Source organism: Aptenodytes patagonicus, chromosome 3, assembly GCF_965638725.1.
Source record: "Aptenodytes patagonicus chromosome 3, bAptPat1.pri.cur, whole genome shotgun sequence".
In the NCBI taxonomy this organism is placed as follows: domain Eukaryota; kingdom Metazoa; phylum Chordata; class Aves; order Sphenisciformes; family Spheniscidae; genus Aptenodytes; species Aptenodytes patagonicus.
This window is the reverse complement of record NC_134951.1, coordinates 130,509,499-130,533,519: the sequence shown is the minus strand read 5'-3', so window position 1 is coordinate 130,533,519 and position 24,021 is coordinate 130,509,499. Positions and strand designations below refer to the sequence as shown.

General features: G+C 37.3%; 1 protein-coding gene across 3 annotated transcripts in view; it reads left to right on the top strand.

Moving 5' to 3' along the window:
• The window catches only part of ACYP2 (acylphosphatase 2), a 46,024-nt gene extending 22,292 nt beyond the window's left edge, over positions 1-23,732 (top strand). For all 3 annotated transcript variants that reach the window (XM_076335211.1, XM_076335213.1, XM_076335212.1), the window contains one exon: positions 22,783-23,732. In XM_076335211.1, the coding sequence (XP_076191326.1) occupies positions 22,783-22,897 (115 nt within the window). In that variant the 3' untranslated portion in view covers positions 22,898-23,732. The remainder of the gene's footprint in view (positions 1-22,782) is intronic.
• Positions 23,733-24,021: the final 289 nt, after the last annotated feature.

The window sequence follows — 24,021 nt, the reverse complement described above, 5'->3', positions numbered from 1 at the left end:
TCTAATGTGTAAGATATGGTGAATGAAGTAAATCTAAAGAAACATAACCCCTAGATCTGTTGGATACTCAAGGAAAACAAAACTTAGGCTCTTTCTTCCAAAAATATGTAATTTTCATTTGTTTTCAGTACGTTTCTGGAGTAGCTCTCTTGGGTGCAGTCATGGATCTTTACTGGGCATTTCTCCAGTTAGTTTCATATTGTTGGGTTGCTAGCACAAAACAATCAGAAGATATGGATTTTTTTCCTTGGGGTCTGCTTTTTTGCAGTTTCTGAAAATCCTTAGCTTGGGGAGCAGAACTGGATATATTAGAGATTGGCAAGGTCTTTGGTATTGAGCAAATTATTTTTAGCTTTCTCTTTAGAACTCTGTAAGGTTTAAATGGTGCCAAAAAAACGATTTTCTGGTTGACTTGATGTGTACAGTATAGTTACTGTCAGGACAGTTTTTTACTTCAGTGTGTAGGCTTAGTTTTCTACTCTGTGCCCTTGCAAAAATGGCACAGTGAGCAGCTATTTGTTCTGTTTTTTCCAGATGCATTTACCATTTCCAGACCTTATCCTGAAGTCATCACTCACTTCTGACTCATTGCACAGAGGTTCCCTTGAGTCCTAAGTTTTCCTGAGTAAAAACAAGCCTTTGGGCATATCTACAACATCAGAAACTCAGCTGTTTAATGATTAACATATAAAGTCAATGTCAAGCTAAGGAATTGTATTTACTCATAAAAAAATTAATTTGGGCAATTAACCATCACTAAGGGCAATAGGTTATCAGAACACAACATAATCAGTGCTTTTGGATTTGAGACAATCAACAGGAAGAAAAAAATTTAAGGGTTGAGGGATATAGTGGGGAATATAGAATCTAATGGGAGAGAATTTTTAATTTGGATGCCTGTATGTACCACATCTCTGATGGCTCCTTAATATCAGCTTGGTAATATTAAGTGATGCTAAATGCAAAATAATAAAATACTGTGTGTGTCCTGAAGGCTTCCTTGTGTGAATGTGGACAGTCACTCAAATATGTGAAACAATTTCTTATAAATATCTTTATGTTGCATTGTCCCCATGCATAATTATTTCCATGCTCCTGCCCCTCTCTCTCAAGGCCTTTTCAAAGGCTTTTCAATTCCAGAATTCCGTGATTGAGGGGGAAATGAGATAGCAATGTTTGTGATCCATCTAGTGTGTTCATATGCTGAGCGTAAGGGTGGGGGTGGACAGGCTGTGAGTGTTGCCTCTAAATACCTGGAGTGAGAATGTACATGTGGATGACATCTCAAACAGCTCCAGCTGCTGCTATGTAATTCCACTCTTATTTAGTAGGAGGCTTGTAAACTGTTTTTGGCTGAAAGTGTGTGTTCTGTTAAAAACTGTTTTCAGCACCAACAGTAAAGGGGGGCTGCATGAACAAGAGCCATCACACAAATATTAGCAATAGGCTGATACTATTAGTTTCTCAAAAGCATCTAATATCTGAACACGGGTATGAAATGAATAGGCTTGAGGAGATTTTGGCAGGGGCCCGAAGAGATATCCTAATATTGTTATAATAAATGAATCATAAGTAGGTGGGGAGTTGTAGTGCGAATGCATTTGTCAGCTTTTAAGACACTATTTTTTAGATACTGCTTTTACAAAATTACTACAGACAAGAAAAAGTGCAAATAGGCCTGAAATGACTGAAACTGCCAGGAAAATGTGTTGAGGTCCAAAATCCCTGCCAATGCTACCATGAACTTAGACATGATACTGGTAAGAATAAAAGATGACAAATACTTTTGAGGTTACATTGCAGGAATAAAAGCATCTTTGACTAAAGATATTTAAGCTAAATTCTAGGATAATGTTGTTGATACTAGGGTTTAATCTTTAGCGGGATGATCATGAAAAGCCTTTTATCTGTTCTACAACATACAGACTTTGTCTTTCCTGGCTATATGCATTGTGCTAAAGAACATAGTTGTCTAGAGACTACTTAACTGTTCCTCATCAGACTTTGGGCCTACATCAGAGAAATGAAGGTATTAAAGATCTTTTTCAGTCATAAACTCTAAAACAACTCATGCAACCATTCTGCCTTTGTCTCTAACTTTTCTACTTCACCTTATCCGAGGCTAGAAAAAGAACTTCTGCTTGACCAGCTAGCCTGTGCTCCTCTCCTTCTCAGCCTTCCTGTCTGAGTTTCTTTCCTGATTCTCTCATTGGCTTTTAAGATTCACTGCTCATGTCTCATTTTTTCTCTTTTAGAGGTTACACTTCCTCCAGTGTAATGTTTTTGGCTCTGTGTAGCTATTTGAATAAAAGAAGATTCAAAGGTGCTTGCATTTGGAGGGTTTGGTTCTCTTGTCATTTAAACAAATACATATATTTTACTTATTTTAAATTTGTCCTTGTTGATATGCAGTATAGGCTTTGTAGTTCAGTGTTTTCACACTAGATGTCAATCTACTTGCATATGTAGAAGTTGCTATCTATATTTTGCCTTCTAGATGCTTCTTTTACCAACTGCACTAGTAGAATCCTGTTTTCCATCTACTTTGCAGGGAAATCAGTGCCATGAGAAAAGGGATGAATTTAAACATCAGTTTTCTTTTGGTGGCTAATATTGAAGAACACTTCTGCCAAATAAGAGCAGTTCTGGGATTGCCAAGTGTAATTAACATCTCTGATTTCAATAAAGCTGGTTGACAGCTTTAATTGAAAGTAAAATTTCAACAACATGGAAGCAGAAGTTGGAAAGACTTAGGTAGAAATATTTTTTCTAATTGCTGAATAGCAATTTAATATACCTATTAATATTTGTTGATAGTTGTTTCTTGCTATTTGAACATTGTAGGTACTGAGTTTAGTAAAAAGGCTGAATATTTGTGTGACTGGTCTCTTGTTGGCTGTGTAAAACTTCTGTTTGCAAGAAGAAATTATAAGTTCCCAGAAAACGGAGGCTGCAGAAATGAGTGCTAAGCTAGAGGGAATCATAGATGTGTGCTCATGTCACCCCAACTCTGTTCTGCTTATTCTATTCCTGTAGCAGGCAGTGTGTTGAGGGATATAAGATGAGCCAAATTAAACTTAGTAGGAACACTGCCATCATAACAGTGAGTATGAGAGGGAAACTTGAGCATGAGACATTTGGAAGTCTGAAAACTTTGGTTATAAACATACATACAATTAATCTTGTCTACTGTCTTGTATAGAAAAATATATAATTCATAAAAATGCAGGGAAACTTGTTTCAGTGCTTATTTCTTAATCTCTTTCCCTCTTTTCAAATACCATTCTTGCAAGGTCTTATTGAAATGAGAAGCTCTTTGAATTAAAGGAGGAACAGTGTGATGTGGTGTGCTTGTGAAACACAATACAATTTTAAGCTTACTGTAGCAGACATGCCAAGAGACATTTGAAGTCCATTTAACATAGTATTCACCTACAAGCCAGGAGACGCAAGTCTGGCTCACATCTCTACTTATTTAAGGATGAACATACTGGATGGAGGTGTCTGCAGCTGACTGAGATACTTAACTCTGGAGGAATCCCGAAATTTTTCAGTGGTTAAGAAGTACTACTTTGAAGAGGTAGGAGTATTAGGAAGAACAGAAACACTTCAAAAAATGAGTTTTGATATTTTTCTGATATTGTGTCCTGCTTCTGCTGTATCTCCTCACTTTTTTCTGTTCTAATTTAAGAAATCATGGGGGGAAAAGCTGTCTGAAATGTATAATACTGTGTGGAAGTCAGGTCCTCAGCACCAACTGTTGTACTCCCTGCTCTTGCTGGTCTGTGCTCCTGGCTAATGTAGGTGTAACCACACTGTCTCTAGTTAGCCTGCTTGTTTTAGTACTTAAGTGCCATTTACAAAAGCATTTCCCACCTTGACATTGCAGAGCCGTTAAGAGGGTTGGAAGACCTTTTGAGACTGGCAGCAGTACGGGTAGAAGCCTCTCCCTCCTGCTGGTTTTTCTACATACCTTTAGTAGTATCTTACTCTGAGTAACTGTTTAGAAGTAAATGGAACTAACTGCTGCTATGAATGCTACTGGCAGAATTCAGTGAGTTAAACTGAAGTTTCTAGTCACAGAGCAATAGTGGTTGTAACAATATAACTCCCTTTCACATTATGTTAACCTCTTTCATTGTGTTATAGCTCCAGTTTTGTGGCAGACCTTCTCTGCCTCTTCTGAAAAAAGCCTGGTACATTTTTAGGTGCCACTAAAATAGCTAATTGGTCTAACAACTTGGGTAACTTTTTTTGAGAAAGGTAGATGTGATTCAATGTGAAACTGTTGCTAATATGGTTTGTCATCTCTGCCATCCTCATCCTGGCTGGCTTCCAAAGCTAGTGTTACCTCTTGTAAATGTGGAGGAAAACCTCCTCCTGCTGGTGGAGGTTTTCCATGGGCGGGAGGGCCTGGCCGGTGGGCTGGAGCACTGTCTGGCATCTCCAAGGTATTGCATACTATCGCCTTCCACCTGAACTGCCTCTACTGATTGTAGTGTGTCCCAGCTTAAACCCCAGAGTTTGAAAGCTTTTTTTCCTAGTCAAGCAGTGTTTTAAACATGTTTTAATTAGTGTCTGTGTAAGATGAACTTGACTCTAGTTGGAAATACTCAAACAAATTATTTTCAGCATGAAGATGTCGTGTTATACTCTAATTGTGTCAGATTAAAGCATTTGAACAACAGTAATTCTGCCCTTCATATCATGCAGGAGTCTTGTTATACTTTCGGTGTACTGGCAGTGGTATACCGATGTAAGTAAAATTCTTAAAGAAACATTATATTGTTTTTTCATGTCTACCTGTTTGGATCAGAGTTAATATTTTTATGCCTGAATAAATGAATGAAAGTTCACATACTTTTAAATTTAATATGCTTTATAATTGCATCCTAAGTAATTGCATTAACTACTGAATTCTTCAAAGCTTTCAGTGCTTTGTTTGGGGCAAAGTAAATACCTTTTTAAACTTTTGGAGTAAATATCAGTACCTTATCATTAATATAATTATCTTTCAAGATTTTCCTATTTCTTTAAAATTAAGAGATTAAAAATTCCAAACATCACTGAAGAACCAAAGCTGTCCAGTGTTTCTAGTGATTTGGAGATCTGGTATATTGTTTAGAGATTCCTGGAAGGTGTATGGTAGAATGTGGTCTTCATAGTTATGCTTCATTTATTTTGTGTTATTTCATAGGGCTTACTATCAGTTGAAGAGACAACTTTACACGTTGGCTCACCATTCCCAGGGAATGAACTGAACAGGGCCATGACTATTACTTTTAGCTGACTGATACCAACCCTGTTAAACTCTGCTAGCCGCTGCTGTGCTGAGAGCTCTCTCTAGCCTATGGGATGAGTGGAGAGTCATGTGGGCCATATTTCCTGGATACTGCTGATAAAAATAGCTACTGAATGCTTGTTATTTTAACATAAATTTGTCTCTAATGCCTATTAAAAGTGGCAAATGTACATAAAGTAATAATTAATGAAAATAATTTGCTTTAAAAAAAATCTTTTGATCAGCTGGAATGATTTTGTATCCTTTAGCCGACATCTTATGCAGCAGGTTTCATTATCTGAAAGAATTTTGCCATAAGGGAAGTGTTTTGCATTCCTTACAAACATAGTCTCTTCCAGAATTCACCGAGGTGCCCTGAAGAACAGTAAATAATAAGTAATTGCTTGGGACTTGGAATTTTCTTTAAAACTGAATTTTCTTTAAAAACATATCAGGAAAGAGTGCAATTTGAATGTTACGTAGGAACATCATAGAACAGAGACTTAGGTGTGCTTTATCACATTTTACACAAAAATCTGCAGTTTTAAGAGCATGTTACTTTGGAGCAACCTACAAAGTGATTTCTGTAGAAGTGTGTGAGTGATTTTGTTTATATATGTCCTTATGTGGAAGCGTACGTAGTTCTTTGTTTCTCTTGCTTCCACATTTGAGTGTATGGATCAAAGTGAAGGCTCGTTCATCTTCACCTGTCACTTGATCTTCCATCATACACTGGAGATGTTCTGTCTCGGGCTTTACCTGACTTTGCTGTGCATATTTTACTCCTGCCATCTACAAGCTACCCAGCAACAAAGCAACCTCATCAGGAGGTTTAAGGGGGTGTCCTCATTCTCCAGAGGCTTTTCTGCCAATGCTCGTGCAGATTGTGGTCGCTTGAGCATGATGGTGAAAACCGGAGGATGTGAATGCTGATGTGTTGCAGAGTGCTGCTGTAATACATTCTTCTGTCTTTAACTGTGCATATTTAGGCACACTATTACTGTTCATACTTGCTTCTTGCTATCTTTGCCACATTTAACTCTGCTTAAAACAACTTCTTGTTTTTCCTCTGTCCTTTTTGCTGATGAGTAGTTCTCTTTTGTCTTAAGGACCAATTCTTAAGGAAGCATTGTGCCAGCTGCATCTTTGATGCACTACCAAGGACCTGTGATTTTTGACTGTCAGAACTTGCTTGTGGAGCTAATGGCAAGCAACATAAGTTAGAGCTGCGTTCACAGCACTCAAGTTGTGCAATAGAGTGTATACGCAGCAAGATAGCCTTGATTCATGAGAGTAACAGTAATAGAGATGGAGGAAAAATTGGAGGGACAAAATTTTTTTTCCACATATAAATGAATTGGAAAGCTACCCATTATTCTGAATTAAGTGCTCTTTGCATCCCCCTTAGCATCTATGTCTATGTTTGGGTTTGGTGTCCAGCCAGGTTTCTATGAGAATTGTGTGGCTGTTCTATTTAAGTGTAGCAGCTTTGAACTGTTTATGGTTTATGTTAAAACTACAGCCATGTAACCATTTTTGTCCCATGTGCTCATAGTAAATGTAATTGTATTAAAACTATACATAGAGATCAAGGCCTGAATTGTTTATGCATAGTTTTCTGTTCTGGTAACTTGTTCTCCTTAGGGTTCTCCCTGTTATGTTTTTTTTCCCCACTGTATTTTTTTCTTAATCTTGTAAGTAAGGGTTGTGTATGTGTTCAGGTAAAAAGAAAAGTTTATCTTCCACCAAGTGCCCTGTTGCTTCAGAGTTTTGTCTGTTTCCTAGTTGGTATTTGCTGGTCATACCAGTGGTGTATCAATTGTATATCTGGGAAAAATGCATGACTCTTTTCCTAACAAAATCAGTGTTCTGCATTTTGTGAAAAGTAAGAAACTGTTATCCCTTTATCCAGTTCTTAGATGCCATCCAACCTTACGGACACATCAGTGCTGTGGGTTTTGGAGAAAATCTGCTCTAGCAATTTGGAGTGATCTCTCTGTCTCCAGATGCAGTGAAGGAGTGGTAGATAGGCCCAGCACTGTAACTCAGGTTTGAATGTACAGAGAGGAGTTGTAGGGTTTTTTCTCAACCATCAATTCATTTGATTAGTTGAGCAGGGGTTTTGGCTTTGTTTTTATCATTTTACTGCTGCTGTAAGAGCAAGGCAAAGCAGGTAGATATTTATCTAATTAAATATCCTGAATCTCAACTGTAATCACATTGCTTTTTGTCTGGATTAAAAAGGGTGTTGCCTCTTCAAGTTCATACTGGATTTCTTTGTCTAAGAAGCTAAATCCAGATTTCATAAACTAATATACTTAATCCTTGAGTTAGTTATATTGAGATATGCTTACCAGTTGTTTGGGTATATTTGTAATGGATCAGGCTCTGGGGTTAAATTTTATAAGTGAATATCCTGAATAGGAAACTGAGTGGTTAGCTCTCATAGACCTTCACTGAACTGATCCTTAATGTACCTTGAAGATGAAGCACTGTTAACAGCTGGAATAAGAAATGGACCCTTCACTATTTATGAATTTTGGGGCTTTGTCTCCCAGTTTTAGAAAGCTAAGTCACGAAAAATGTCCAACAATTAAAACAAAAATGGGGTGGAAATAATTATTTTAAAGCTAAAATGCAGAGTTCTATCTGTTTTTTGGGGGATAAAACAATTAAGAAAACGTGGTGGTATTCTTCTACATACTGTATCAGAATATATGGATAAATAAGCAAAATTGCATAAAGGAGTAAAGGTGGTTTCTATCATTAAAGCAAAGGATAATGAAAGAACGCAATTATTTGTTCCATAGTAGTAAAAGATCTGTCAATACTTGAATTATGAACTCGTGTTTCCATTGTTTAAGGAAACAAAAAAATATGTAGGCAAGACTGTAACATCCTATATTAAGTTTAAAGCCAAAACGGATGTACTGTTTTAATTAAATAAAATTCCTTTTTGCTGCTTTATATTATAAGAGAAAAAGTTGTTCTCTAATAAGAGTAGAGATACTTTTTTTACTTGCAGGCACCTTCATAATAACTCTTACAGCTCTTATACTTGAAATGCTGTATTTGTCATGTAATGAAGGAACAGGAGAGCGAAGGTAAACGTGGGAACTTTGAACTTGCAGTACAGTGTTGTTTTATTGATGCTACGCAGTATACACTGAGAACTTCGTAGAAGTGCAGGAGGGTTAGACATATGTTTTACTTTAATTTTAATCAAAGTTCTGTGGCTGAATTCCCTGCATTGCAATGAAAACTGAGTCAACTGTGTACTGATTGTTTATGGCATTATGTATGTTTAGTTATTAGCATCAGCATTACAAGTATTCACTGTCTAATGAATTGCTAGCAGAAGTTCTTGGTGACTGGATTTTGACATATATTGACATCTGAGTACCAGGATTTCCAGGCTCCTGGAGCTGTTTGGTGTTCCTAAATAATTTAGCATGTGGTTTGGTATGTGAATCCAAGAGGAAATGTGCTCTGGTGATTAAGATAGCATTGGTATTCAAGAGTTTGAGGTATGTTTTGTCTTTAAAAATGCAGGTCTTTTGAATTGGAAACCTACATATATTTCAGAGTATATTCTATCTAGAAGTGTCACAGTAAGGATCTGGCTCTCTATATATTCTTGTCTACACAAAATGCAGGTTTTGCCCCATGTAGGATGTATCTGTCCATCTATTTACATAATGCTAGCAGTTGTGTTACTTCAGACAACTTTGTGTGTGTGTGTTTTCTAATGAAAATTCTTATAGAATACTAAGCTACTAATTTCTCCAAATACAGGAGAATGAGTCAATATGATGTCAGAAATGAAACTATTATTTTGCATTTCTTGTATTTCTGTAATATGTTGAATGAAACGGCAATCATGCCTGCTTGTTGAGGGTATAAAGGATGAAATTCTGATTCTGTGCCATTGGAAAGACTTCCACCAATTTCTGCAGGATGAGAATTTCACACAAATGGACTCTTTTCCTACAGAGAGTGCTCTGGTATGGCCATTTTCCTTCACTGAAAGCAGCGTTGCTCCTGAAAGGAGTGGCAAGTAGTAAAAAGACAAATAAGAGTGCATTATCTTATCAGGATAGGTGGGGTAGCAGAGGACTCTTACAGAGGTGAAGTTATTCCCAAGTTATGTACTGAGGGAAGGAAGAGGGGTATTGGTGGTGGGGATGCAACCTGTAGGATTAGGAGAAATGGTGAAATTGTTTGTTTAAGACTCACTCAATTGTAATTCATTCTGCTTATGTGTGCCTGTCCAGCCAGGATTTAATTATACCATCACAAACCACATTTTTCATAGAACCACTGCATTGTTCAGTGTCCAGGGAAAGCTTGTTCAGAGGAGGCAGTGGGCTTTGTATAGCAAAAGGACTTGTAGCTTCTGGTCATGTCTTCTGTTTTCACCAGTCTTATCAGTGAATAAGGCAGGAAGAAAAGAAGGGTGATCAACTAAGACCATTAAACGCTGCTCTGAAAGGTGGGGATTTCTCTAAGTCTGCCATAGATTTCCCCCATGGTGCTAGTCAAGTAATTTAGACTAGGCTTTTCATATGTGATCTGTTTTTCTCCTTTTACCTGGTTTGAGACCCTGGAATGCGACTTGCAGTAGTGATGTGCACTGAGCTCCTTCCTGATCTCAGTTACATCTGTTTGGTGACAAAATTTGTCATATAATCATAAGTAGTCTTAAAAATCAGGCCTTGCTTATCTCGGAATGGGCATTTGAATTCCTGAAGGCTTTTAGTGTCTTTATCTGGAGCCAAATCTGTGGTCTAGCCACCTTTTTCATCTGGTGTATGCTATATCCTGAATTTCATTGCAGCTGTTGTAAAGTTCATATTTAACTGATATGACTTATATAGTGTTTGGACTATTTTTTCTGGACAACAAGGAAGCTGGAACATACTCTTATTTTTATAAAGTGCATAATGACATGAACTGTTCTGATGTTAATCTTGCAAAATTATTTTTTTAGAATAGCTCCCCCTAATGATACACTGCTAATGTTTGTAAGCTTGCATAACTCTTCCTCCTAAATTAGTGCTGTTTTGCTTCTAAGGTCTTGGTGTTGCAAAAAAGGACAACATCTTTTATTCTCTATGCACTTATAAATGGCCAAAGAGACCTTCATGAACAAATTCAAAGAGCATGAGTTTGTGCCTTTAGAGAGGTCTTATTCTAGGAAACCTGCCTGTCTTCAATGCCAGCACTTCAACTCTCTGCCTTTGGAAATCTTTGTCACTGGAAGCACCAAGTAACTCTAAGTTTATTTTGAAATCGGTTTTTTGAAATGAGCTATTTGAAATACTTTAGTTACTACTTCCTTAAAGTGAAGAAATAACTTTGGACTGCAGTCCTGAATCCCTTCTTAATGTGCATGTTAGCACAGCTGAGACAGGAATGTTATAGCTAACAAGGAAAGGGCCAAAACCTGTGATCATGCAGGTGATCACCACATCATGACCATCACAGGAAACACGGAGTCAGGGAAGAGGTAATGCATCTGAGCACCTGTGACTATTCCAGTGAGTTATCCCAGTTCCATGAATTCTGTTGGAAAGCCCTTTCTGGCATGCATGTGCAAGCCTTGCAATGGAAAACAAAATTTTTTCAAAGTGGTGAGTCACGACTAGCCTGCTAGGGTTCAGTACTCATCCTTTTGTGCCTTAATGAGGCGCTGGCAATTAGCTACAAAACCTAGGTTTTGTCAAGCATATTATTAATGAAATATTTGTACGTAACAAGTGTCAGTAAAACTAGCTGCTAGTGAAATTACTGGGTTTCTAGGATTTTTTTGTAGTTCTCAATTCATGTTACAAAACCTACATAGTCCCTGCAGCAGTCTACAGTGTGAAAGTGATCGAAACCAGATCTGTCTGCTTTAACTGTCCAGGCAGAACAAAATTTCAAAAAAGGGGGAAGGGAAAGAAAGAAAATGGCATAAATTACAGAAAACAAATGAGATGTTTGATACTTTTTGACAGCCCCTGAAGCTTGAGGGCAAGATGAAAAAATGGGAAGATTTATGAATTTAGGAACATACTTATACTTTGCCAGTAATTCTATTCTTACCACACGTTTCACAAATATCAAGACCTGTTGTATATTAAGAAATTATAACACTACTCTTACTCTGCTGTTATAAAGAACCTTTGTGAGAGACAGTAGTTAGGTGGCAAGGTGGTGTTGCCTTGAGCAATGCTCTTGAAAAACATAATAGTTTATATGCTTGATTATATACATAAAAAAGCAGAGAGCTGATTTTACCTAACCCCTTACTGCTTATTTAGAATGGAAACCAAACAAGTTATTTGGACTAGAAAATATTAGAAACTTAGATTTATCTAGTTGATACCCATGGCAAAGGAATGTGCAGTTATCCTAAAAAAGGGATCAATATGTTTTCTAAAATGGAAATTCTTTGCAGTAGAGTATTGCCCAGCTCACTACATGTTTAATGAGTTGGAGGAGTGTTTCCTGGGCCTGGTAATGTGTTGACCCAAAACACCTTTTTTCCAGATTTGCCTCCTGATGCACCTTTCTGCTCTGGCAGCTTACATCACATGAAGCATAAGGGACAAAGTTAAAATTTTGATTGTGCAAGACAAGATGCTCATTAATAGTTAACAATGCCTCTTTGTAAGGAATACTTGAAAATAGTATGGACCAATTGTCTTCCAAAGATGGTTTCCTTGGTTTGGGCTTTTTTAGATGTTTATTTCTTGTAAGTAGTTGTGGATCTTTGTTTAAATTTTGTAAAAACAGAGGTCAAGTCTATCTCACTGTCCTGATAAGAAGTGTTACTGTTGACTTTAGTAGAAATAAGATGCTGTCTTCAGTAGAATTCTGCTTTTATTCTAGTTTTTGAAGTCTGAAACTCTCAATACCAAAAAAAAAGTACTGGTAAAGGGCAGATTCTAATGAGTCAGCAGGAAGATGTCCAAAACTAATGGAAAGTTTAGGAGGAAAGATCAAAGATCAGGCCCATTATCCTCATAATGATAAAAAAAAAAAATCGGTAAATCTGCTGGTGGTAACTCTGTAAGTGGTAACTTTAAGTAGCATGTACCATAGTTGCCTTGAAAAGGTGATAGTTCAGGATTTCTAGTCTGGGTTTATTTTTGTAGGAAAAATTTTTTTTCCTATAAAAAAATCTGTTTCTTGATAAATTTTATCACTGTTGCAAATAAACAGGAAAGCATTTTTTAGATAAATAGTCTAAAAAAACAGGTGTAATAAAAATATGATGTAGTAGCACAGCACAGGAACCACTGAATAGCAAAGAACATGTATCAGATCCTGTTTCAATGAATATTAACAAGCCTTGTTTAAAATAACAGGTTCTTTACAGAAGGAAACATTGAACCAAAAGATGTGCTCATGCTCTGATAGTGTCCTTAAATATCTTGGAGCTTTAAGTGTGTTTATTTCTACTAAGTGAGTATATTCATAATGACAGTTTATAGACCACAGGAATGGACTTTGCCAAAGGCATGCTTGCAGCACAGTTGCGCTCACATCAATAGGTCTTTTTTTCTATCGAGCTTCTTGTGATAGTAATAGAAAGTATAAAGAATAGAAAGTATAAACATCTCAGATGTTACAAAGCAGATTTGAATCATGTAGGTATGTAGGAAATCAAGTAGCTTACAGCGGAGACTTTTGTTATCTCTTACTCAAGAGCTCAGCTGATACATCCAAGATACCTCCTACCAGAGTAGTTTGGGATCATGACTTGAAAGGCTTCTTTAAATGATGTATTTCATACCTACCTGCAAAGATAGCCTGTGTCATCTTGTAGACTTAAAACCAAAGTGCCCACCAGTGAAATGATAAATTTATGGAACTTACAAAGCCAGTAGGAAAAAAACAGTGTTTATATTAGGTCTTTCAAGAATGGATTTTTAATGTGTATGAAGTCATAAGAAAAACATCGTAAAGAAGTAATATATTAAAGAATGAAAATAATTTTCTTACTGTAAATGGAATACAATTCTTTGGGATGTGACAATGTGGAAAGACGTAGTCACTTCCATAAGGTCTGTCTGCCCTTCCATAAGGGACAGCATGCCAGAGGCTTGACACATCTCATTTTTTGTCTCCTCTGCTGCTGTTTGTCTGGAGATTTACCTCAAGGCAGAGGAGACAGGCTAGTCTTTGGGAAGCATATGACTGTTTTTAAATACAAGATCTATTTCTGATATTTATGGAAACAATAAATAATACATATCAACAAGTCCTGGTTCTTGGTAACAAATCTAATCAATTGCAAAGGGGATTTTATTTCCAGGGAATATTATATACACATCTTCTATACCATGGGTATAATGTTACCTTCCTTGTAAACATACCATGCTGGGTTCACCTCAAGAGCATGTTCTGGTGTGCTGGAAACCACAAAATAGCTCTTGTCGAGTAAAGAGCATAATAGCTGTAACATATCCTTATGTTAATCTTTTGCTTCCTCCTTATTGTAGCTATATTTATAATGCAAAAAAACACCCAGCATTATGAAAGTAAGTCTTGGCAAAGCCCAAATTTTCTCATAGTGTAAAATTTAAGTAGACTATTAGCTAGTATAATCTACTTGGTGTTTTTCTGAACAATTGTGCTCTCTAATATAACACTATTAAAACATTTTCCTGATCTTTTAATTCCTATACTAAAATGTCTACTATTTTATATCACAGTTGCTTTAAAAAAAGCTCCTTGAGATTGCAGGTTAAGAAGATGGGTGTAGCTGCTTCATTTGAAAGTGTGTAATTTAAATTACCAAATTAAATCACATCATGTAAAGTCAGTGGAAAAAATGGAGCTGAGCTAGCTGAATGCTTAAGAAAATTCCAAAACACTTTTGCAAGCTATAGATAAAAAGAAAAATAAAATTCTCAGGCGTTACGTATTTTTCTGTCAACAGCATCCACTTCTATAGGGGCTAGACACTGTGTGTTGCAGTTATCTTTTCTTTAAAGGTAACTTGTAAGTCGCAACATACATTAATCAGTTGACCTAATAGTAAGAAGAAAATGTATGTGAAATACCAACATATTCAAAGTAAGTATTTCAGTTTAATTGTTTCGGCTGAGATTTTTGTGACAGCCTTGAGGGGTGGGTTCTGTTTTTACTATAAAAATGGGCAGGTAAATGTTTTGTACATACGAAAGCAATTGTACATGCACTTCAGCAGAGGAGCAGCTGGACAACCAGCTACTTGATCCGTACTTACATGTGTGGATTGCTTCTATAAGGTACTTTGACAGGAACAGTCACTCTTGCATGTTTTGCCTGCTAGCTCCTGAACTATTCAAACAAGTGGCATTCTAGGGAAAGGTAAATTTGTGTACAGTCACTGCAACACTGGAAATATTAAATATTCTCACTTAGACTTGCTCAGTGCTCTATAACAAAATGCTTTAAAAATTGTGATGCTTCCCTTTTAAGATCTCCTTTATTTTAAATTGGAAAGGGCCAGTTTGCAACTTCTCAGTGACTCTTTTTGTTTTTCAGTCTTAGCTATCCTAAGTACTTGTAAAATAAGGGAGGCTTTTGAGGAAAATAGCAAGAATCCCAGTGGTGCTTGAAGGAATTCACTGTGTTTTGGTCTGGTGTTATTTTTAGTTCTTGCATAATAAATTAATCTGTATTTTTCTGTGTAAATCTGTCTTCTGAGAATTACATAGAGGATACAGCAAGCATGGTAATGTGGGGGGTGGTCTTCATATGGCTTTTATGTCTGTCTCTCGCTGAACCTCGTTACCAGAGAACAGAATAGTGTAGTCCTTCAAATTCTGGATTGCATTTGTCATCTGAAGTTTTTTCCTATCTTATTTGAATGCTTTCCTGGACTGTGGATGCATGTTGGTTTGGTATGAATTTGCCAGTTGGATGACTGTAACTGGGCTCCCTTTACTGTAGTGGTTGTTTTATTTTTACTGGACTACATAATGAAATGGATTTTAAGTAAAACTGAATTGGTCAGTGTGACGATTCATTATGGTCTTCCAATAGGGTTGCTTTGAAGTGGCAAAGGAAAGGGTTTAACTACACTTTTAGGTGTAAAATTGATGGTCAGCGGCAATAGTACTTTACTCTTTGTTCAACTCCATAATACAGCCATTTGTTTTAAATACAGTTTATGTGGGTGATGGGTGCTAATTGGTTTCTAAGCTTTAGAACTAGCTTTTCTTCTCCAGAAGCCTGAACTGGTATGCTAACAGCAACAGTTCCTCCTCATTTTAAGCTTCCTGTAGCCTTTGATTTAATAGATGTGGAATGAGAAATAACTTTCAATTGCTTTCTGTGCAATGGAGTGGGGTTAGCCAAAATTCCTAGTCTGCCTTGTGAGCCAAATCGTACCCTGTAGAGGCAGACACATTACAAGGAAAAAATACAATAGGCCTTTTTGCTGCTTCTGGCTGTCTGGTACGTTTACTGCTTTGGGGAAGATGGGACACGAGCTTAACAGGAAACTCTCTTTTGTCTTTTACTTTCTGTAGGTCAGTGTGGACATAAAAGCTGTTTTGAGTTACTGAAATGGCTGAATTTTGGTTTTACTTTTCATTTACTTTACTTTTTTGTTGGAACAAATTTCTGCAGCATTGCTTAGTTTTTTTCTGATAAGATCTATGGAAGAAGCCAAATGTGACTTGCCTAACATGGCTTAAACAAAGAGGTATTCTGATAACTTTTTTTATAAAATACACTTCTTACGATCATATGTTTAAGTTAAATCATTAAATTCTACTTGAAGTTTAACAAAATGACTGATAGGAAAATCCACAACAGATCTTTGCATTGCATACAAGAAAAAATTACTTCAGACTTGGTTTCATTCATTCTGGGATAATTCCTCCTCTTCAAATTAAGAGATAAAGACATTTAACATAGATCAGATATGTATAACAAAGTAAATTTGAGGTACATGGAATCAAATTCTGTACTAGTAATGATCATATTGACATTAAACTCCTGCCAATAAAACATACACTGTGTGATTAACATACAAGTCACTTTTCTCAGGTTTATAAATAGAACTGCTATACCAAAATATGTATTTGAAGCTTATTTGGTATTATCACACCTAATTTGTATCTTTAATATATCAGATTCTGCTAATTTGCCCTTGCTGTTGACATTACTTTCAAATAGTACCTCAAAGAAAAGCTCATCATGTATTCTCTAGAGAAATGCTGGCACTGAGTGCAGCAGGGTTTGACAGAAAAGGAAGAAATATAAACAAATCAACAACATTCACCTGACAGCTGTGTTTAAAAGATATGAAGTCAAACACTAGTTTTGATTAAAAATCTTTCTCCCCTTTCTAAAACAGTTATGGAACTCCTGCTAAGTATCCAAGGGGCCAAGAAATTCCTGTTGTCGGGGTGCCCAGAGCAGCTAGTGAACAGGCAGCAGCAGTGCAGTCTTCCCCACACCTACAGGCTCCAGCTCTCTTCTGGGGCACGGTGCCTATGCCGGAGCAGGTTGCTTCACTTCTAGCCCACCCACTTCTTGGCCTGTATCCTTAGACTACTGCTGGCTTTCTCTTTTTAACCTCTGAAGTAACCTGTCACTAGACTACTGCTGGCTTTCTCTTTTTAACCTCTGAAGTAACCTGTCACTTGGCTTTGATTTGGTGGACTGTAATGGGGTCCTCTTAAGTGTGTCAAAATTCCTCTCCCTTGCGCTCTGCCTTGTTCTGCCTCTACTACTTCCCCCTTCCTTTCGCAGGTATGTATATGCAAATGGCATGGACATGCGATTAAGTGCAGACATTTGATCCTGACCCAGTGTGGACCGCTGCCAGCAGTGGTTTTGGTGGTGTATCAGGCAGTAGGCACAACAGTTTAAAAACTGCCCGATTACCTTTTGCCTGAGGAGGTGCAGCAGTTTCCATGGCAGCACGGAGGCCCCCCCCCTGAGCAGAGCTCTAGAAACAGCTGCATTTTGGGTCAGGTGGCTTCAGGTTTTTACCCCAAACTAGGGCCTAGTTTTGAAAACTAAAAAATTACTAGGAGCAGAGGATGAAGGCCAGTAGGAGAAATTTGACTGTACATATTGCTCGAGTCCTCTTGACCTTATCCTGCACCAAAATATTAGTAATTTTTCCCAGGATTCTCCCCAGGATCCCTCATGTATTTTCTTCAGTACCTGTTTTCTCCACCTTATTAAGGCATTGATTGCTTTTGCTGAAGTTAAAATGCTAAATGTGTGTTTTTCAGGCCACACTGATTCAAATCATGTTGAACTAAACTATTTTCAAACACTTCTGTTGCCGAGGTTTTTATCCTTCCTGCTACTCTTTTCATGACAACACTGAGCCCTATAAATCTTATCTCCAGATTCCCATTTTACTGTTCGGCTCCTGCAGCAGGAGTAGAGGTGTAGGGACAATGGAATGGCTCTACAATAAGCTGTGAGATGTCTTTACTGTACAGGCTACTACAGGCTTTACCTAGATGTGAATTTCAGCTTTATAAAAACAAAGGTTTTAAGTAAAATGTTCCTAGCCCTTATGATTGTAGAGAAAAGCTTGAAAACACTGGCTGATGTTCTTAAAAGCTCAGAAGCCAGACAACAGTGAAAAAGAATTCCACATTTCTTCTGCAAACACTTAAATATCAGGATTTATGAAAACTTGACAGTACTGTTTCAGAATACAACAACATTTTGGAGGTATTTTATAAATATTTGCAATCCTAGTCTATACATTGTCACAGATGTAAATACAATCTTGAAAAAGCAACATTCTTTCCAATATTTTATCCCAAACAAAGGGAAATAAAGTATAAACAAGCTAGTGCCTTGATTTTTCTCTCCCTCTAAATAAAAGCACACATTTCTCTTGTTCTGCTGTAAGTGATACTGTGGTTAAGGTGAAGAGAAACAAACATTCCTAAACTGTGCCTAGCTCACCAAGTATTAATGCCATAGGTAGTTTTCCTGTCCATTTCTTACACTATAGACTGTAAACTGCTCCAATCTTGGGACAAAATAGTTTGGCTTTTTGCAGACAACAAATGAACTACTGCAGAAGCATCTGATGTATATTGATGGTTTGATACAGAGTCTAGCACAGGAAGAATGCATTTTTCATTTACGTGCTTCTTGGCATGCCCCCTGTGTAAAGGTGCAGAAAGGCATGTTTCCTCCTGCACCAGAGTTACTTTTTCCTAACCAAAGTAGGAAAAGATTTCAGTCATAGTGCCAACCAAGCCATTTATTTTAGGGAAATCTGTTCTATAGCATAGATTTCAGTTTAAGAAAACCAGATCTTATTCAGGGAAGTCATGAGGTTACTCTACTGCCTGTAGTATTCAAAGCGTGGTGTCTTTTAGGGCTGTGCTAGTATTATCTTGTATTACAGAGGCAAGGCTCCTTAAATAACATTTCCAGAGAACTCTCCAGGTTTGACCTGGTCAGGCTTCATTCTGACAAGTTAACAGGTAGGCACATGTGCTTCAGCTTGCAAGATGACTGCTTGGAATACTGTACGCAGCCAGGCTATTTCTGTGAGAACCTAAATTGGGACGGTGTAAACCCAGCTCTTTAGGTGTTGTTTTCTAATCATGTTGAATGGAAAGGGCCCGGTTACCTAGGTAACAAGCCAGAGTCACTTAGTAAGGTTTGTTTTAGTTAATGAAATTATAAAAGGCAAAGAACGATTGATCCAGTTGTTTTAAACTCTGAGGAGTAAGCCACCATGAATATGGGGATAGAGAAAGCATGCATTTTAAGTTCAGCTGGGAAACTGTTTCAGGCAACCTGTCCTAACTGGGCTGAGGAAGTAAAACCCAGAATGGTGAGAAAATCAATGTGCTCCGAGTGGCTTCAGTAACAATGCCTGGACTGTCAGACGTGCTTGGGAATGTTGAGGTTTATTTTGGGGGTATTTTTGTGAGCAGCCCTGCCCAGATGTGGCTGTTGAGGTGGATGGGGCCCAGTTGCAGGGGACACTTGGGGGTGAGGGGTGGTTACTGGCTGTGGAGAAGCTTCCAGAAGGAGGTGGGTGGCCCACACTGGCAACAGCCAATCGTCAGGTGCCACCTGTCTGAATGAACCAATCAGTTGGGTGTTCTCAACCCTGTGGCAGAGGGCGGGAGGGGGGTGCTAGGAGTGCTGCACACCCTGAGGAGAGACCCTAGGGCACTGGCCTGCCTCCTCCCCTGGACAGGGAGGTTGCATAACTCGTAAATCTGTGATTAAAGTGATCTGAGTTGATCTACTCCCCACACTGCCAGTGTGGTTTTGAACAGTGAGATCGGAGCATGGCCAAGAGCGGTTGCATGGACAAGTACTCGAGAAGTAAAACATGGTAGGAAATGGCTGTTTGGAGGTTAGCTCTTGTTCCAGACTCATTGAAGCAGCATAGCTTTAGAAATATATCCTTTAAAATTGAAGAGTAAGCTCTATACTGTCCTGTTGCAGACTAGTTTAAAGGAAAGTCCTTGTTTGATTCAGACCTACCCCATTTGACAAGCAAGGTGGAGGCTGTCTTTTTCACTACTGAGGAGAAATGGGTAGCAGCAGTGAATTTTAAAATGGATGTTATAAATGGCAAGCTAAAACTCCAAATGCTAGTAATTGTAGCTAATCTCTTGCATGCATTGGGTGATCTGAAATTCATGGCACATGTGAAAAAATTAAGAAGGCAGAGTGAAGCAAGAGGAGGATACAGAACCTTTTCCTAACTTGGGTCTATTGATCTAGATACTAATGAAAGTTAAAACCATTTTAAAAATACTACCCTTACCAAAGATATTGGAGATGACATTTTCTGCTCTGTAGATAAATGAGGAAACAACTATAAGTGTGTACTACTTCTAGCAAATACTGATTTCCTGCTTTCTTAGCTTGTAAAAAAATGTGCTGCTTCGTAGTGTTCAGTGAACGGTTTGTCACTTGAGGGAAGTAAGGGATGATCAATGAAAGTCCTATTGCAAAGTACTAGCATCTCAATGAAGAACTGAGCCCCTGTAGTCGTGCAAATCCCAGGTAGGGAGCAGTTCTGTAACACTTCCTTCCCTACCTCCTGCATTAAATAAGGAATAAAATACATGCATCCTATAGAGTTTCCATGGAGCTGGATTGTTTTAATTGGATTTTCATAATTTCTGCTTTATCCTTATTCATGTGAGAGTATATGGAGCTGACAATGAATAAACCTTGCTCTGTGCAAAGTTTGCAGAGTTACTTTCTTTGTGCAGTGGAACTTGGGAATTGGAAGCAGCCATGGATGGATTTTGGTCTTATGTACAGTTGTGAAGGCTGGGCAAGGAATATATTTCTTTTGGTTTTGTCCAGGACAAGCTCACCTTTAAAATGAGAAGAAAAAGAGGAAAAAAGTCTGTTTACTTGTGAATACCGCATTAGTCTTCTAAAAATAGTACAGATAGGTTTTTTGTTTTAAGTAATTTAGTATCACAAATACATGTTCTTTTTTCCTTCAAGAACATCCAACTATATTAGAGACTTTCCTGCTAAATAAACAAGGGGCTTTTCAAGTTTTTCATAATATGGAATCAAATGGGCTGATCTATTACTTGGCTTTTTTCCTTCTGTTGAAATACTGGGTCTGCCTTTAGGACTCCAGCACAGAGTGGAAAGTTGGATTCTCTTGTTTTGCTCATGTACTCCTATTCCTGTGTTATACTTCTTACTGGAAAGGCTTCATCTAAAACAGATGAGAAGGGAGGTTGTTCACAATATGAAGCAAAGAACAAGAGGTGTGAAGATGTGTAAACATCTCACAAATATTTATTAATTTTAGTTGCTGTATACTAAATTAGGGCTTGTCACACTTTGAACATGAGATAGCCAGATCTGGTTTGTGTTTTCTAGGAAGTCTTTCCATATAGAGCCTCTAATTTCGTGGTCAAATAGGAAGGAGCTCACAGAGCTTTCTGGCACTGCAGGTCTGTAATCCACTAAGCATACTCCTAGGGTTATATTTCAAAAATACACTAGTAGGACATAACTTGCTTTCTTAAAGTATTAAGGATGTACATGTCTTCATAGTCAAGAGACTGTGTGTAGAGTTTCAAGAACAAGGTTAGTTGTGTAGGTCCTGAATACAGGTTTGGAACTGTCTGTGCTATTGATGAGACCAATCTTATGAAGGAGTAGCACAGTCTGGAGAAAATGACCTGTCTCTTAAACCAGCTAAGACACTTGAGATATTTTGCGCTGTTATGTTGAGTCAGAAATTGTCTAAAACATCTTGTCATATAGGGTCTCTAAGAAATGCTCCTATACATCAAGTGTTTTATTTACTGGCTCAAGATAAGCAATCTCTATGCACAATTTTCATTATAAAGACATCAAAATTGTCTCACTACAAGAACATTGCATTTTATAATGCTCTGTGTGATTTTTGCAAAGGATTAATTAACATAACTGTTAATAAGGTGTAACTTCTATGGTCTTCAAATTGGAATTTAAATGAATAATGATATATTTTTTAATACTAACCAGTTATGTGTCTATACCAGTTTATGCATCATTAAAGTTATAAAAGTGTTTGTGTGGAAATATCTCTCCTTAAAGTGTAGAAATATTTCTCCTTAAAATATGGTACACTAAAATACTTTTTTCCTATTTCTGAGACTTTAGTACAACAGAAAATACTGAGAAAGTATTTTTTGTAAATAAGCCTCTCTGTAAGCAGTGTTGTCTGCTGCACTTCAAGTGTTTGTGCACCTCCTTTTATCACACAATAGTTTATCGCTATTGTGAATTAGCAAATTACTGCAGGATAGGAATATAGTGGGTGGGCATGTAGGAGCAGCCATCGCACTGTCAGCTTCCAACCTTGATTACCGTATGGTAATTTGTGTTCAATACTATTTTCTAGTGTGCTGTGGAAGAAGGCAAAAGCACCAGCATAATTAGAGATTGGATCATAATGCAAATAAGTGCAAAATAGCCACTTATGAATTAAGAATGCCTGTATAAAATTCAGTATTTATTATTATAATTTAGTATTACTTTGTGACACCATTTTTGTTTTTGTTTGCTTTGTCTTTTTGCTGGTTTTGACCTTAATCATTTTCATTTCAGTTTCCATTTCTTTTAGTTGTCAGGGTAAGCTGGCTGTTAGAATTTTTTTCATAATATATTTCAAGTATGAACGGTGTTTAGGTCCTTGCTAAAAGTATAGTATTGAATCTGCAAAGGTATGTATAACAATTCTAATGCTATTGACAAGCACTTAAAAGGGATCATTACAGTAAATCGGCTTTAGCCTTTTGTCAGATGTTTTTTAATGTAATATTGTGTAATACTATTTGAAATAGTGATACATTTTAAATAGTTTGTTTTGCTTTTAAAGGAGAAAGGGAGGGAAAACAGAAAAGAACTAAACATATCTGGGATAGTTTCCTCATTGAAAGACTACTTCTTATGGCTCTCAAAAAAAAAAGGCGTGACAGGAGAATAAACCTCACGTGTGCAGTTCTTCATATGCTAACCCTCTCTTATTTTTCTTGCAGGAAATCCTGGCTGAGTAAAGTTGGAAGCCCAAGTTCTCGCATAGATCGAACAAGCTTTTCCAATGAAAAGGAGATTTCCAAGCTTGACTTCTCAGGATTCAGCACTAGATACTAATAGAAGAAAACATGACTAAGCACAAAACTATGACTTTTTGCTGCATGATATTTTCTATGCCTCCATAAAACGTTGCAAGAGCACTTGGATGCTTTCTGTACTAGAGATAAATATAAATGGTCCTTGTTCACATAAAGTAAGAATTCTTAGTTGCTGTATTAGACATTTTACACCATAAGTGTCAATATCTAGTATCTAAAATGCCAAGATCTAATCTGTTGCATCTTGAAAGTTAGACAAATGGTTAAGTGACAGTGATTATTTGTGCACAGTGAGATTTGTTACATATAACCATATGGAACCGAATCTTTACACTGTGATTCATATTTTAGATGCAAAATAATTTGTTCTACTGTTTGTAATCTCACCAAAAATACTTAACTACAGAACTGGAATGCTGAGAGATCTAGTCTAACAGCTCTGTATTATAGATCATGTTGTTTGTGATAATTAGTTAAGATATAGTGGTAATTTAAAATAAATGTATGTTGCCTCAAACTAAGATTATCTAACCAGCTCTGGCTTAAAATTCTCTCTAATAATGCAGATCAGTCTTGGAACAAGATGATATGTGTGGCCTCTCACCGCTTTTTCCTTGTCTACCTACAGCTTACATCCATATTGACTATAAAGGAAGCTTTGATCTTTTTGCACTTTTGATGTTCGTACTAAAATGGAAGATTTCAGTTATTTCCCTTATGGATGTGTATTTGCTCCTTAGTTAAGAATGTATGTTGGAACCTAATTCAAGATGATGCACATCATATCAAGTACATGAAAGGTCCTGAGAAACTTGAGTTACGTGCTTGCAATAAATATTGGATAAGTCTTTGCAGTATTGGATCTAATTCTCATATATAGTGCTCTTTTCACAGGCACCAAGGAGTCTGTCAGGGCTGGAACAGACCTATATCATCCTCACCTCTGAAGTACTTTCGTGTCAGGATTAGTACGTACTGGAAGACTTTGGTTAGATCTGATATATCCAAGCAGGCACCTGCGTGATCTGGCAGTGCTCTTAGTTAATCGAGATCGGTACAATCATGCTATGACGGAGGCTTAAGCTGTAAGTCCCTGAGAAGTATATAATACATAAAGCGCAGTAATACTGCTGTTGTGGTCAC